This window comes from Polypterus senegalus, chromosome 10 (genome assembly GCF_016835505.1).
Source record: "Polypterus senegalus isolate Bchr_013 chromosome 10, ASM1683550v1, whole genome shotgun sequence".
Lineage (NCBI taxonomy): Eukaryota > Metazoa > Chordata > Cladistia > Polypteriformes > Polypteridae > Polypterus > Polypterus senegalus.
This window is the reverse complement of record NC_053163.1, coordinates 146,749,185-146,765,352: the sequence shown is the minus strand read 5'-3', so window position 1 is coordinate 146,765,352 and position 16,168 is coordinate 146,749,185. Positions and strand designations below refer to the sequence as shown.

General features: G+C 37.9%; 1 protein-coding gene across 1 annotated transcript in view; it reads right to left on the bottom strand.

Annotated features, from left to right (window-relative positions):
- Window positions 1–16,168, bottom strand: part of LOC120537805 (calcium homeostasis endoplasmic reticulum protein) — a 42,509-nt gene that overhangs the window by 13,718 nt on the left and 12,623 nt on the right. The window contains exons 5-12 of the mRNA XM_039767008.1: window positions 12,855–13,006; window positions 12,502–12,613; window positions 11,250–11,339; window positions 10,338–10,548; window positions 5,851–6,044; window positions 5,039–5,471; window positions 310–548; window positions 92–225 (exon numbers count right to left, since the gene is read on the bottom strand). Of these exons, the coding sequence (XP_039622942.1) occupies window positions 92–225; window positions 310–548; window positions 5,039–5,471; window positions 5,851–6,044; window positions 10,338–10,548; window positions 11,250–11,339; window positions 12,502–12,613; window positions 12,855–13,006 (1,565 nt within the window). The remainder of the gene's footprint in view (window positions 1–91; window positions 226–309; window positions 549–5,038; window positions 5,472–5,850; window positions 6,045–10,337; window positions 10,549–11,249; window positions 11,340–12,501; window positions 12,614–12,854; window positions 13,007–16,168) is intronic.

Below are 16,168 nucleotides of genomic sequence, written 5' to 3'. Positions count from 1 at the left end.
AACACTATAACTTAAAAGAATGCATGCATTGGCATAATTCTAAGAGTGCCAGCCAGCATTTCAGCAAGAAAGAACTGTAAGATGACCAAACCTGTTTCTTGGTCTGTCATGAGAAGGTGGGCTGTAAAAAGCCTCAACAGCAGCAAGCAGCCGGTCACTGGGGGGCATTGGTGGTGGAAGGCGAATATCCTTAGGGTCCAAAGGCTTGTAGTCATGGTCCTCAAGCTAATAAAAACAATGATGCAAATTCAAAAAAGGCACTCTTAAATAAAATGTCTGAAAGAAAAGAAAAACCATGCCACATATTACCTTGACAAGAGGGGCCATAAGCCCTGCAGGCAGGTCAAAGTAGGGCACATTGGGCACCAAGCTGGGATCATCATGATTCATGTGAGAAGGGCCCTGCCGTCTCAGATGAGGAGGCTGTCCATTAAAGCCATGGGGGGGTGGCCCAAAATCTGGATGTTGTGGCCCTGCCCAAGGTGGGTGGTTTTCCATTCCTGGTGGTGGTATTCGATGGCCAGGATGATGATGAGGAGGGCCCATATCTGAACAATAAATAAAAAGGTGGTAATATTTTAATCAATCAAAATAACAATTCTTGCTTAAAAAAGCTATCCAAAAGCAGGATAAGATGCAAATGCGGTTTATGCTTGACATGCAAAAATGTCAAAACTATCATGAAATGTAGCATTTGTTACTGAATAGAAATATTCAGCCCAACAACGAAAGGATACAAAAAAAAATGTTTGTACGCATTTTCTGTATGTATACAAGTCGCAGGGCCCTGTGGAACAACTGCCAAAATTAAATAAGTCTATATTCCACCCCTGTACTCTGCCAATGACATTAAATTGTAAACCAAAAGCTATGTGTGCTTCATAAACATTGGTGTCCAAAAGTAGCTATGGCTACCTGTCAAATTTTGTGCATTATTCAGCACAAATGGTTTTCTCTTTAGATAAGAGGAAGGGAAATGCCCCAACAAATAGCACATGTCAACTATTTTTATAGGAGCCTTTCATTACCACTAATTGTACATCATTTCTTTTTACCTATCATTAACTGAAAACCCCCTTGCAAAGTATAATTATAGGTTTAGAGTAGCAGTGGACAGTGTTGGTCCAGGAGGGCCACAGTGGCTACAGGTTTTTGCTCCAACTCAGTTTCTTAATGAGATGTCAATTATTGCTGATAAAACACGTATTGCTCAAGTGACATTTTGATGCTTCATTTAAGTGATCTCGCTAGTCAAGGTCCCACACCCTTAATTGCTTATTTCAGTCTTAAACAGTTGCAATTGTTGTTTTTGGTGGCTCCTTATTAACAATAAGATTCAGATGACAAAGGGACCAGTAGTTTTCCATCTAACTTGTTTCCATTTACTCTTCTGTGGATTCATCATACACTATACACACTTAAGAGAAAAATGTGACAAACTAAAAATTATGCATTTTAGGCTTCAAATCACTTGGATGATATCCTTGGAAAGGAAAACAATCTACGGTGTTAGAACCTGACACTGAAGATGGATAATCCATAAAATTAAAGAAGGACTTAGAAACCAGTCCTTGCCAGTCTAATTAAGCAACTTGGTTGAAACAAAAACCTGCAGCACTCCAGGATTGACGCTGCCCACCCCGGTTGACAGTGTCATTACTGTCAAAGACATGTACGAATTACAGTATGGACATTCATTGGCAGTATCACCCTAGAATTAATTTTCTTAGCCTGTATATCTCTGGAAATTAAAACTTTTCAAGGACCATGAATTGTGTTACTCAACACTGTAGGACCCGGTTTCCAATTCAGTTAAATCTTGGCTATGAATTTCCCATTTACTATGATGTCAACTTATTCTGTAGCAAGGCAGTGTGACTCTCTTGTGGATAAGGTGCTGAACAGCTTAGAGATTTCAAAGACACTAAAAGTGTCAAGAAGATATAAAGGGCAATGTATAAAACAGATGGAAATGTGCTGAATAAGAGAGATGAGATGGATGGATTGATGCAATTCTATGAAAAGAGGACACGTGCAACTCTCAATAACATTACCATTATACACAAAAATTCATTTTTTTCACCTTTCAGATCCTGAAATTTTTTTTTTGTACAATTGGGTCCTTGTAAGAATTTCTATCTTAGGACGACATTTACAATTAAAAACAAAGCTTTGTATATCATGTTTCTTTTTGTTACAATATTATGTTATGTTTTAAAGATGTACATCTTTTGGAAATATTGTAATTACTGCAAAGCATGCTAGGCTCTTTAGTAGAAGTGTACTTGACGAGGATGCATTTAAATTAATTCATACCTGAATGAACACTGTCATCATTCACTGGCCATATAACATCAAAATGAATTTACTTCGGCCAGACACTCAGCCATCCCACTTCTGGATGTGTGTACTGTATATAACTACAGGCTCCTTTGTCTTACCATTAATCCCCCATTTTTGCCTCAAAGCAGCATTTCTGAAGAAGCAAAAAGATTCCCATGTTGCATTTATACATACAATTAGTCATCACCTTATATTACTTGTGTTCTTTGTAAATCACCTTGTGGTGGTGTTTGCTATAAAAGGTGCCATATGTTTGTGTATCATCCAAACATGCTATTTCTATGGCACTTCACAGAGCCCTGATCCATCATCATCATCATCATGTTCTTCCATGTGAACCCTGAATACCATGAGGACTGACTGTGAGATCATTGATGTTAGGTAGAATGCCTAGAGGGGGCTGGGTGGTCTCGTGCCCTAGGAACCCCTGCAGTTTATATTTTTGTTTTCTCCAGTCGTGTGGAGTTTTTTTTTTTTTCTTTCTGTCCTCCCTGGCCATCAGACTTTATTTTTATTCTGTTTATTAGTGTTCCCTAATTCTATTTTCTTATTGATTTTTTTCTCTTTCTTCATTATGTAAAGCACTCTGAGTTTCATCATTTTTAAGAAAATGTGCTATAGAAATACATGTTGTTGTTGATCCATGTGGACAACACTGGCACCTATTCTGTTCATTGGCATTAGTTCAGAATTTAATACTATCAATTCCTCCAAGTTCGTCACAAGTTGTGAACCCGTCTTTAGCATCTCCCTCCCTCGGTAATTGGGCTGTGGATTTCCTGACCAACAGACCAGTCTGTTAGGTTAGATAACCTTGACCCTCAACTCTGGTGTCCCACAGGGCTGTGTACAGAGTACCAACTTTACTCCCTCTTTATGTATGACTGCGCCCACACACATGGATCTAACACATTCATTAAGTTTGCTGATGACACCACAATATTAGGCCTCATCAGTAACAATGATGAGCCAGCCTACAGAGAAGAGATCAAGCACCTAATGATGTGGTTTTCCAAAAATAACCTGGCCTTGAATATCATGAAGATCAAGGTACTCACTGTGGACTACAGGAAGTTCAGAGGCTGCGGGCACATCTTCATCAACAGGATTGAGCTTGAGTTTATCTCTAGCTTTAAGATCTTGGGCGTTCATATTTCTGAGGATCTTTCATAGTCACTCAACACCTCCTCCCTGGTCAAGGTGGCACAAAACTCTCTTTACTTTCTAAAGAGGCTGCATAAAGTCTCATCAGATCCAAGTGAACTTCTACCATCACACCTTCTGTAGCATTCTGACCAATTGTATTATAGTATAGCAAGGTAAATGCATGCTCTCAGACTGGAGGTGAAAACTGCACAGCACATCACTGGTGTCTTGTTACCTGCCATTATGGACCTCCAGTGCAAACACTGCCTACTGGGGACATATAACATCATTGGAGGCTCCTTTCATCCCACCCATAGTGTTCTTACCCTTTTACCTTCTGAAGGGCTGTATAGGAGCCAATGTGCCAGCAGGCACAGGAACACCTTCTACCCTGTAGCTGTCACCCTAATGAACTCAAAATCCAAAAAGAACTCAAAAAGCTGGGCTAACTGCTCCCTTCCCAACACACCTAAAAATCATACGCCTACAAACTTGAATTCTGTAACACTCTCAGGTCTATCATGTTTACACTTAATTCTAGGACTATCTGGGCTTTGCTTTTTTAGTACCTGTGTAATTTTCTGCATGTTACTGTTTATTTAAACTGTTTTTATACTTTACTGTACTTATTCTATTCATACTGTACTTGCTGTATACACTATCTTAACTCAATCATTCTACAGTATATATACTCTTGAGTTACACAAGCCTGTACAATCCATCACTGTTTTATATAGATTTATTTATCTAATTACTTAGAAAATGTCGCTCCTGATATCTATGCAAAAGGATGAAGGTCCAAGTCTTTAGAGTCCTGGTGCTTCCTGTCTTGCTATATGGTTGTGAGACATGGACGCTATCCAGTGACCTGAGATGAAGACTGGACTCCTTTGGTACTGTGTCTCTCTGGAAAATCCTTGGGTACCGTTGGTTAACCTTTCTGTTGCTCATGGTGTCCCGAATGAGGCACATTACCTGCATTGTGAGGGAGCGTCACTTACGGCACTATGGCACTGTACCAGTGCATGCTCCCCAACTTGACTTGCTAATTAACTTTTATTTGCACTTCTGATTCAATGGAAATCTGCATTTCATTGTCATGTTACTTGTAGTGTGTTCAATGACAATAAAGTTGAATCAAATCTAATATAATATAAAATGGCTCACTGGCAGACATTTATGTGCCTCCTCATAGCAAATTTAGAAGGACGCCATCTCAGTTTTGCACTGTTGTACAGAGAAAGCTGCCAGGAAATTCACTTTATGTTTAAAGACACCATCTTTTCACATTGTGACCTTTTGATGGAATTCAGACATTTCTGCATATGGCAAAAAGGAATAGTAGCTTTGGATTTTAACATTCTAACATTGGCTTTATTGGTATTTGAGGGAGTTACAAGCAGAAAGGCACTGGGCTGCTAAAGAACCGAAGTCTCTTTCTACCATTATTGTTTTACCATAATACACTAGGACTTCAGCACACCATATTTAAAAATAATAATAATAATTACTTAAAGACCAATATTACTGTTGCATCGTCATTCCTTACCTCCAGGAAAGTCCCCCTGTGGATAGTCAAAGCGATGAGGTGGATACGGTGGCCGATCAAAGTGATGGCGGGGTGGGAAATCATCTTGCATGAATCGTGGCGGGAAGCGGTTAAAATTATGTGGATGAGGAGGCTGGGTAAACTGCGGGGGTTGCTGGTGTGGTGGAAACGGACCTCGGAAATGAGGAGGCCGCTGCATTCGGAAAGGAGGTTCCCTCTGTCCCCATGGTGGCTGCTCAGCTTGATTGTTCCAAGGTCCTTCAAATTGGTTGTTCCAGTTGGGCTCGGGTGGATTGTTCCAAGGTGCTGCTTCCCGTTGGTTATTCCAGTTTGGATTTGGATCCCGCTGTTCATTCCACATCCCCTCGTGGCTGTTCCACGGTGGGCATGGAGGTGGCCCCTGAGGAGGTGGGAAGGGTGGCTGCTCAAATGGCTTAATAAAAAAATACACACATATATATAAATAAGTAAATAAATAAACAAAAAATACAATTTATTCACTAAGAATTTATGAAAGCACTTCACAAATGTATTTTCAACATTTTCAGGAAACCTTTACTCTAGTAAGTTACAGGAACATCAATGTGTATGAATTTTACCTACATGTAAACTAAAACAACTAAAAGGACTACATAATTAGTGTCATCATTTAATAATGAAAGAATATAATCAAGTTTCAGCTGTAGGCTGGAGACAACAAAACCCAGAAGGCACCTTTATTTCAAGAGCCCATCTATCTCGAAAAGGCAGCTTCAAGCAAGAAGACCCAAGAGAGCATCCTGCTCAGCTTCACAAACACTTTCTCCTAGTACCTGCTGTTGCTGGTTCCAAGCTGGAGTATGCTGAGGTTCAAACCAAGTGGGCTTTGAAGGTGGAATGGGATCATTTGGCACTCTGGTTGCAGCAGCGGCTGTGGGTGGAACAGGATCCTGTGCAACAGGTGGAGGTGTATCATAATCTGCAGCTGGAGGAGGTGCCAGGGTTGTCTTAGGCTCCACTAGATTTGCTGGGGTGAAATATACATGATTAACAGTAATGACTAAATGTTATAAATTACTATCTTACCAGAGATAAAAAAGAAAAAACATTGAATACAGAAGCATATTGATATATTTACACTTTAAATTTTTTTTTCTTAGAAATGGGAGGGAATTGTGGTAGGAATTTCAAGAATTAACACGTTAAAAAAAAGAAAATTTCAAAACCTGTATCTTTGGATCATACATATATACACATACACACACATTTTATATATATTTGGCAGGCTTATTCCTTACAGCTTACTTACAAAAGTTAAGCCATGTTGAAATTTCTTATTTATGGCCCCATCTTCACGAAATTTGATAAGCGGCTTCCCTGCGCTAACCGAAACTGATGTACTTACTTATTTCGATGGTATGACGCCACTATCAGCCGCCATATTGAACTTTCCAACATCGCCAAATTTCCAACTTCCCGTGTAGGTAGAAGGCTGACCACATCTTCACGAAATTTGGTAAGTGGTTTCCCTGCGCTAACCAAAACCGATATACGTACTTATTTCGGTGGTATGACGCCACTGTCGGCCGCCATATTGAATTTTCCAAATGTCACTAATTCCCCAACTTCCCGTGTAGGTAGAAGGCTGAAATTTGGCAGGCCCATTCCTTACAGCTTACTTACAAAAGTTAAGCAGGTTTCATTTCGAAATTCTACACGTAACGGTCAACAACGTCCGCCATATTGAACTTTCTTATTCATGGCCCCATCTTCACGAAATTTGGTAGGCGGCTTCCCTGCGCTAACTGAAACCAATGTACATACTTATTTTGGTGGTATGATGCCACTGTCGGCCGCCATATTGAACTTTTCAACAGTCTTTGTTACTTATGGGTCCATCTTCAAGAAACTTGGTACACGGGTTCCCAACACTAACTGAATCCTACTTATGTACATATATACGTCCATAGCCTGCAGCTCGGTCACCGTGTGAGGTGGGGTTGGGTCCCCCATCCCAACGCCTCCCACATTGTTGGCTGCCTGCCTATATAAGACCGTCCATCGCTCTGGTCTCTACATTCCCTTCCTTGCTTCGTCACGGGATTCACGTCTCCCTACTGATAACTACAGCCTTTTTATTTAATCCACGGCTTCTCCGCTGTTTTATTGTTTGTTTATTACAATTATAGTTATTGTATAGGTATTTTAGACTTACTTTACATTGCTCAGGTACCCATTTCCTTTATCATTCCAACCCCCATTACCATGTCTATCGAGGTGATCACCATCGATCAAAGAACTGTCACTTACCAAGTGGTTTCCATGCCCGGAGATGGCACCTGCCTTTTCCATTCTCTGTGTTACATATTGCACGGCCATATCAGGCTCACTCTTGATATCCGGAGGAACATTGTGTCTTATGTATTGAATGACTGGGACAGGTTCAAGGTGTGGACTGATGACGGTACAGGAGATTATACTACACAGGAGCACTAGAAGAGTGGAATGTTTAAGCCCTTCACCTATGGTTCTGCATGCGAGTTGATGGCTGCCGCTGAATTGTTCGGTTGTCGCTTTCAAGTGTACCGAAATGGCCAAATATTTTACACCTTTCGACAACCGCCAATGCCTCTTAAACATCTTAGATTCACAGGTGACGATTTGAGTAGTGGACACTTTGATGTTTATGAATGCTTAAACTCTCAAAAGCTGGATGTGATTTTATCGATGAAACCAGTTGTGTGCTTACAACGCTTGACAGATGCCGAATGTTACTTCAACACAACAAATCCTGCAAATACTGTCGTAATTGAAACAAACCATGAAACTCAAACCGATTATGACAGCAGCAATCCAAGCTGTGAGATTTGAGACAAGATTACTGTTCACATGGCCAACTGTAAGTTACATGCTCAAGAGTAAGCTCAGCGCACACCTTGGTCATATTACAACCGGAGGGCCGAACTGACAATGTGGTATACAAAGAGATCCTTAACAAATAATTATTGGCATATTTTCCCTCAGTTTAAAAAGGTTAAATTTTCTTCTTAATAAAAATTTTAATGCAGTATTTTGCCACTGCGAAGTGCGGGTATTTTGCTAGTATATATATTATATATACTATATATATATATATATATATACTATATATATATATATATATATATATATATATATATATATATATATATATATATATATATATAGGTGTATTGACATAGGGGATGAAACAGAGGAGGGGAGTCAGGTAGAGAACTTGAAGAATTGTCTATAACTCAATGTAAGCAAAACCATGGAACTAGTAATTGACTTTTGCCACACCAAACAGCCTCTATGCCCATTTACAATTCAAGGAGTGGATGTGAACATAGTACAATACTTTAGGTATGTGGAGGTCCACATAATGACAGGTTGGATCTCATAACATAGACTTTTTTTTTTTTTTTACAGGCGATTGTGTTCATTCAATGTGGGTAGTGACATCCTTTACATATTCTACAACTCAGAAGTGTCCTTTTTTGTAACTGTGGTGTGTATTTGTCAGTTAATTCTTTTTTTACTTACTGAGCATTTTTAAAAAGCCAAATTTCCCCATCAGAACAAATAAAGTACTATCTACCCAAATTATTTTTTCTCTTTCTGTTTTCATAAGAGAGAGACAAGGTAAGCCCTGAAGTGGCAGCAGGTTTACTATTTAATTACTTCTCTGACTATTTAGCATCAAGCCTTTCTGTCACTAATGTTTAATCTTCTTCTAGAAAACTTTTAGTAGGTCAAAAATGTGGTGCTTAAAATTCTGACTTTCAAAATACTGCCTGCAGCCTATTTCATGAAGAACAGTCTCTTTATTCATCATACTTGTAGTTCCAAGTAAAAAACATGTCTTCTTTGTTTAGATTCCGAATACCCTTCTTTTACACAACTGATTGATGCGGTTTTTTTCATTTCCTTTAAAAGTGTTAATTCTCTGGTTATTACAATTGGTGATTGAAATTAAAAGTATTATGTGCAAAGGAGTTTGCACGCAAGCCCTGTGTCTCTGATAGTTTTTATTGGAATGCTTCAGTTTTCTTCCCACATCCCTAAAGATGTACATGTTAAATGTAAATGATTTTAGCATAAGTCTACAACATAGCAAAATGGGAAAAAATTTAAGGGGTTTTAATACTTTCAGAATCCACTGCAAGTATACTTAGAATCGGCACAAATTGTAAAGCAAGGAATTTGAAATTAAACATAACAAGGTTAAAATAAGGTCACTGTCCTTCTTGCATGTTGTAAAAGGCTTGATAGATCACTACACTAAATGCACTCTAGTAAATACAGATTTTTCTCCTTACAGTTATATAATGCAGAGATATGTGTGATATTACTGTATACAGAATGTGAAAACCACATATCCAAGTTTAAGTATGTTGCATTATACCACAGATTGTGCAGTTTTCCAGTAGGTGCACAAGTATGGCAGTTAAAATGAGCATACTTTATGAAAGTGTAATAGCCAAAATATGAAGTAAACTAGAAATAGTATTTTTCAGTAAATAGTATTTTTGCTCCCAATACATAATTAATTGCACAGTTAACAATGAATTTGTGAATGAAATGTGAATGTGCTATATAAGGATACACTGAACTTCCTAATTGTGCCTAGATTCCATGCTACCATCCAACATCTTCCTCCATTTCCAACAAAAAAGGTCTTTAGGATATCGATCACTTAATATGTAACCACTCAACATCATGCCTCTCCTCCCTTCTCTCTGGTGTCTCCCTGATGTCTTGGGTTACATAACACGAGGGAATGAAGAGGGAAGAAGGGGACACAATTGCGACCAAACTGCCATACCTGTTAACTCTTTATATATTACTGGCTCCACCAGGCAGCATATTATAATAATAATAATTCTTTGCATTTATAAAGCACTTTTCTCACTACTCAAAGCGCTCAGCAATTGCAGGTTTAGGGCCTTGCTGAAGGGCCCAACAGAGCACAGTTCCTTTTGGTATTTACGGGATTCGAACCGGCAACCTTCCGATTGCCAGTGCAGATCACTAGCCTTAGAGCCACCACTCTGCTTGTCAGAAAAAATAGAGGGAACAGCTGTGCTGGAAAGACATCAAACTGTCGCTAAATTTGACATGCCCAATGATTTTCAGCTGTGTAAACGGACATGGTCAGACGATGAGATCAGTTACTGTAGTCAACAAGTTGTGATATACTGCACGACTAGAAGTTGCGTAATTTGACATGGGCTTTAGACTGCTTGTTTGCTTTTGGGCTGAAGAAAAAAAAAAAGATCACCAAATGTTGGCTTCCTACCTGGAGGAGGGGCTGTGGGTGTCACTGGGGGTGGGGCTTGCTTCACTTCAGCTTCTACAGCTGCCAGCTGAGCAGCTGCTTGCTGCTGTTGCTGCTGCTGTTTTAAAGTACTGACAAACTCGTCATGTTGGGTTTTCAGAGTCTGAATCTCCTGCTGAAATGCTAACTGGACAGGTTGTACAACAGCAGCATATTCTGTAATTAAAGACGCCTAAAGCAAAAATAGAACACAACATTAGCAAAAACTAGTTACTAGGGAAAATTGAAAACAAGTAGCTGTGCATGCAGACCAGCCACAACAAATACAGATATAACCAAGAATGAGGGTCACTATGGATTTCTGATCTGCCAAAAAAATAATATTATACTTACGCCTTAATTGATATTTTAGTAGCCAGACATGGTTTACTCCATAAGTGATTAAAAGTTTAGGTTTTAAAAATCACTGACCTTTTAAACTTACCACAGGCATATACTATGGCATATAGATTTTAATAAATTTTGTTTTTTCATGATTTGTAAAAAGATGGGTGCATTTTCCATGAGGTATACAACCAATATATCAATTAAAATCAGAGGCATTTAAAATATCTGTTTGTAAAAGTGTATTTACATCACACTATGTGTAATTAAATTTAAAATTCAGTTAGATCAATACACTTCTCAACCTGAGATGCTTTATTCTAACTTTATCTGGAAATGTAGTTTAGGTCTAACATCTTATGAAACCACAGGGAAGTGAGCACCAAGCTAAGCACTGCCATTATGTTGTTTTTTTACCTGACTACACAGAAGAAAATTAAAAAAATGAAACCACATGTAAAAATAAGACAGGACAGCTACTGTGCTAGTGATATTCTAATCATCAAAAAATGGAGTGGATAATAAACAAAGTCAGACAAGATGGGTCACCTGGTACTGTCCAAGGCCAAGGGCTGGACTTTGCAACTGCTGGATTATTTGCTCATCAAAATAACCGTTCTTTTCCCAGAGTTGTAGAAGCTAAATTCAGAGAAAGACATAAAAGATAATTTAGAACAACTTTGTGTATTAATAAATGAAAAAAATGCGAAAATATGCAAAGAGGCTATTTTTTTTTCTTATTTTTAATCACTTAACTGAAAAGATCCCAGTTCCTTTGGGGAAAAAGGGCAAACTGAGAAAATGAACAAATATTAAACCCACAATACAATAAAATAAAATAAAATAAAATAATCTATAACTTGTAACTCTATATCCAACCTCCTACAAACCAGACAGCCTTCAGTAATGGACAGACCAAACTACAGATGGCATCATTTTAGCTCTATGCATCAGTGAACATTTCAATGCATAACGTAAGAATGCCCAGGAAGAGAGTGGGTAGCCTTGTTCTCAGAAAATATCTTGGGCTTTGACACTTTAATCATAACCTTTGCTCTTTTAACTTTTTAAATATTAAATTATATATATTTTTTAATATTTAACTAACCCACTGAAACATCCTCCCTTTTCATGGGATGCATGAAAAAAAAAAATTAAGTTGGGCACCCAAATAATTTACTGTGTAAGAAAATAATATTGGACTATTTAATGGCAAGTCTCTAACCAATAATCCATTAACTTGTTATACCAGTGGCTGAAGGTTTGCACAAATATCATGAATTATTTTTTCCTTCAAATTTTTGCAAAGCTGGAAACTCTTGCTTACATTAATGCATTAGCTAATACAAATTACAGATAAGTGTGAAACTAACTACACATTACAGTTGCCTATGTGAAAAATAGCCATTAAATATGAGCACTTGATGAACAGTTAATGGGTATTTTCCCACCTAAAACAAACCTTTTAGCATTAAAGGAATGTGTTGCACAATTCTGCAAATGCATTGGATTTTGGTGTGCTAAAAAAAAAAATATTACCAAACAATGAGACCTGCAGACATCTTTTATAAGAATAGCACTCTTTTATTTTCACCGTGTTTGTTTCCAGGTGAAGACCATCGTCAACAGCTTAAAAACCTTTTCCTCCTCCAAACTCACTCTGGCAATTATTTGTTGTTTGTCTACCTCTACAGCAAGAAAACCTGTACAGTAAATGGGCACTACCACCTTTGGTACATTAGACCATCATCAACAGCTTAAAACCCTTAGTTTTTCCTCCTTTTAATTCATCCAAACTCACTCTGGCAATTTTTTGTTGTTTGTCCTCCTCTACAGCAAGAAAACTTGTACAGTAAATGGGCACTACCACCTTTTGTAGAGCTGTCAGCAGGTCCCGTTGCTGCTTTCTCTGACTAAATGAAAAGTTAAGAACATATTAGTAACAGACTCTTTGGCTTTATAACCTTAGAAGTCAGTATTGTGAGAATGTACTGATCAAGAAAGAAAATAAACAACCAGCAGCCTGAACAGCAACACTTGATATGAAACAAAGACAATGGCAACCTTTTTTTTTTTTTTTTTCAAATATGTGACATTACATTCAGTTACAGCAAGCAACTGGACTTTATCAAGAAACTTAGTAGTTTTACTTACCAGTGGTGCAGGACATCATTGATGAGATAAATCAGGTGCAGCCTGAGCTCAAAGTGAGCACCATCAGCTGTGATGCGATTGCGCAAATGTTCAGCCATTAATTCACAGTGCTGAGATGTTTTGGCATTGTTAAACATCCAGTTCTTTCCAGCCTAAAAATAAATGAATGAAAACAAGTTTGGTTGTAATTTGTGGTAAGACATAAGCATTCCTTTTAGGGACGCTCTGATCAGGTTTTTTAAGGCCGATACCGATCAAGTGTTTTTTCGTGAAAATTGGCCGATTTAGATTGAAGGCCAATGGATCAGAGCATCCCTAATTTCTTTGTGCAGTTAAAAGCCTAGGTGTGCTTGAGGAGAAATTATTGTTAATGGCTGACACAAAAAAACTCTATAGAAACTCTTTAAATATCCTCAGTCATACAACAATCACTTTTACGAGATTTCTAACATATATTTGCCATTTTCTCAAGTTATATTCAGTGCTTTGCTATGTTGTGACCTGGAGGATAAAATCATCCTTTTCATAACTGCAGACAGCTTCTATTAAGTACAGTTCCTGAACAAACCTATCCAGAAAGCCTGCTCCATCACATGGTGAACCCTGGACATACTGGAAGTGGTTGTGGAAAAGAGGATAGTGGCAAAATTGGTTGCCATCAAGTAAAATCTCCTCCTGGAGGCCCCTCTCCAACATGGTGTGGTGAGAAGAAACTCTGTAGGTTTTTTTCTGCCTACTGCTATCAGGCAATATACACACAATACACATTTTTATATATGTAGGTATGTACACTTCCAGTCAAAAGTTTTAGAACACCTCCATTTTTCTTCAAATTTAATCAGCTGAAGTGCAACAAATGACCTAATCTGGTGAAAATTTAAGCAGCAAACTGCCAGAGGTTTAAATTTAAAGTCTAGGTTAGCAAAAACTGAAAAAAAGTAAATTTCAGGATATTACAAATGAGCCTTCTTCAGGGAACAACTAATAGGTTACAACCTATAGATGGTCTGCAGTAATTTAAGTGAATTAAGCCTTGACAGTTAAAACAAACATTTTGTATAGGTGTCCCAACGTCTGTTGATTACTTAAAAACCCTGTCTGTCTTAAAGCAGAGTTGGCGCAGACTGTTTTACTACACCCTCTGAAGTACTACTTGGACAATGTTCCAGTGATAATGGCAAGAAAACGGCAATTAACAAGTGAAATGAGACTGAGCAGTATTACCCTTAGAAGTATAGGCCTTTCATTTGGAGAAATTGCAAAAAAAAAAAAAAAAATCAAACTGTTAGTGAGTCCAGTGGTGTCCAACACAATCCAAAGGCAACTGGAAACGGAAAGAAACTCTTGACAGGAAGAGATCTGGCAGAGCCAAAGTCACCACCCATTCGGAAGACACCTTTCTGAGGGTCACCAGCTTGCATGATCGGTGCCTCACAGCACAACACCTTCAAGCACAGCTTAACAGAGGAGACTTTGTGCTGCAGATGAGTGACAGTAAGAAATAAAATCCTTCCAAGGGCAAAATAGGGCCTTGAAATACCAGCTGTGGACTATTGCAGACTAAAAGAAAGTCTTATGGACCGATGAATTAAAATTTGAAATCTTTGTTTCATCAAGCAGGGTGTTTGTGCGCTGTCCAGTTGGTGAAAGAATGTTTCCTCTGTGTGTGTGTGTGTGTGACACCAATTGTCAAACATGGAAGAGGAGGAAGTGTGATGGTCTCAGGTTCTTCTGCTGGAGGCAGCATTGATGGTTTGCACAGAGTGAATGGCATTAATCAAAAGTGATTGATGAATCAAAAAGTTGAATAAAATTATGTATACTTAATGATTCCTTGAATTATTTTTTTTATTTGCCATTGCTTATTAAAATGAAACTGTGAATTTAAATAAAAACGGAAATATTCTAAAACTTTTGACTGGTAGTGAATTTATGTATGCAAGCATTTACTGATTGATTGATTGATTGATTGGATGGATGTACTATTTATCCTGCGAGTCTGTATCCTTGTTTTTTATGTTTCTTCCGACATCTGTATCTGAATTTCCTCATGGGATGAATAAAGCTTATTCAATCTAGTCTAACTTAATTTTGCTCAAACAAATGATGATTAACTATAAAAGAACCTAACTAATTTACAATACCCTAGAAGCAATAAACTTAACTAATGTAAAAAGGCAATTGACATTAAAAACATCTTCTTATCTAACTACATCTACATTCGCTCTTTTTACCCAAACACATTTGTACATTTGTTTTGCCTTGAACCAATCACTTATAATTTTAATGCATATGTCTTGTTACCAAAATCATTTATGGTGCTTTCATATGTGTATAATGTCACATGGATCTGAACCCCATGTGTCTTTTTGACATAGATAAATAATAGCCCACCCAAGTGATCAGGAAGAGATGACAAGTGAAAGCAATGTCAGAGACCTAGACACGTCAAAAAGAGAAACAGACCATTTAATCAGAATGCTGAAGAACATAGCTCATCCATCACACAGACTGCTGAATTAAAACGCTGTCCAGAACAACATCCACTATAGAAACCTTACTGAAAATCCTCAATGAAAATATACATCCAGACTTTGCTATATATTTTCTATTTCACTTTCTTCTACTGGTGTTGTTATACTTTAATAAATACCATACTGCTTTGAAATTTCAATACTTTGTCTGTATATTTTAAGCGATTGATGTAATAAAATCAATTTTAGGGCACCTGGTGTAAGGCAGATTGCCAATTGTGCCAATCTACATAATTATCAGCCTGAGGGGGTCACCCCAATAGGAGGAACAGTGCAGAAGAAGTAGGACATTGTTGATTGGCAAGTGGCATTACACCAAAAGGTGTAAGAGCCTTCATGTGTCTCTGGGACACCTGCACATTGTTTGTACCGAAAACAGCGAGTCCTTGTCCCTGTGTGAAGTACTAGTGAGTAACTGGCAGTGCAAGAGTCATTCATACAGTACTTAAATGGGTGAGATCCTATATGGAATACCACAGAGTGACTAGCAGTTAGGCATCATTCACACATAGCTGTGTGAATATGTTCTGTGTACATGTATTAAAAGTAAGCTTTGCAAGAGTTGGTCAAGCTAGTAACGAACGTTACTACTCATCCCACAATAATACATGACAGCTTAAGAGTACACTTCTAGTTTTACCATGTTGATTATATGCAATTTATATTACATGGACATTAGAAATACCTGAGCTTACGTACAGCAAAAGTAACTTAATTAAAAAAGGCTATAAAAACATTTCTATGATAGTAGCCACAATAACAATAAAAAGTAATATGCAA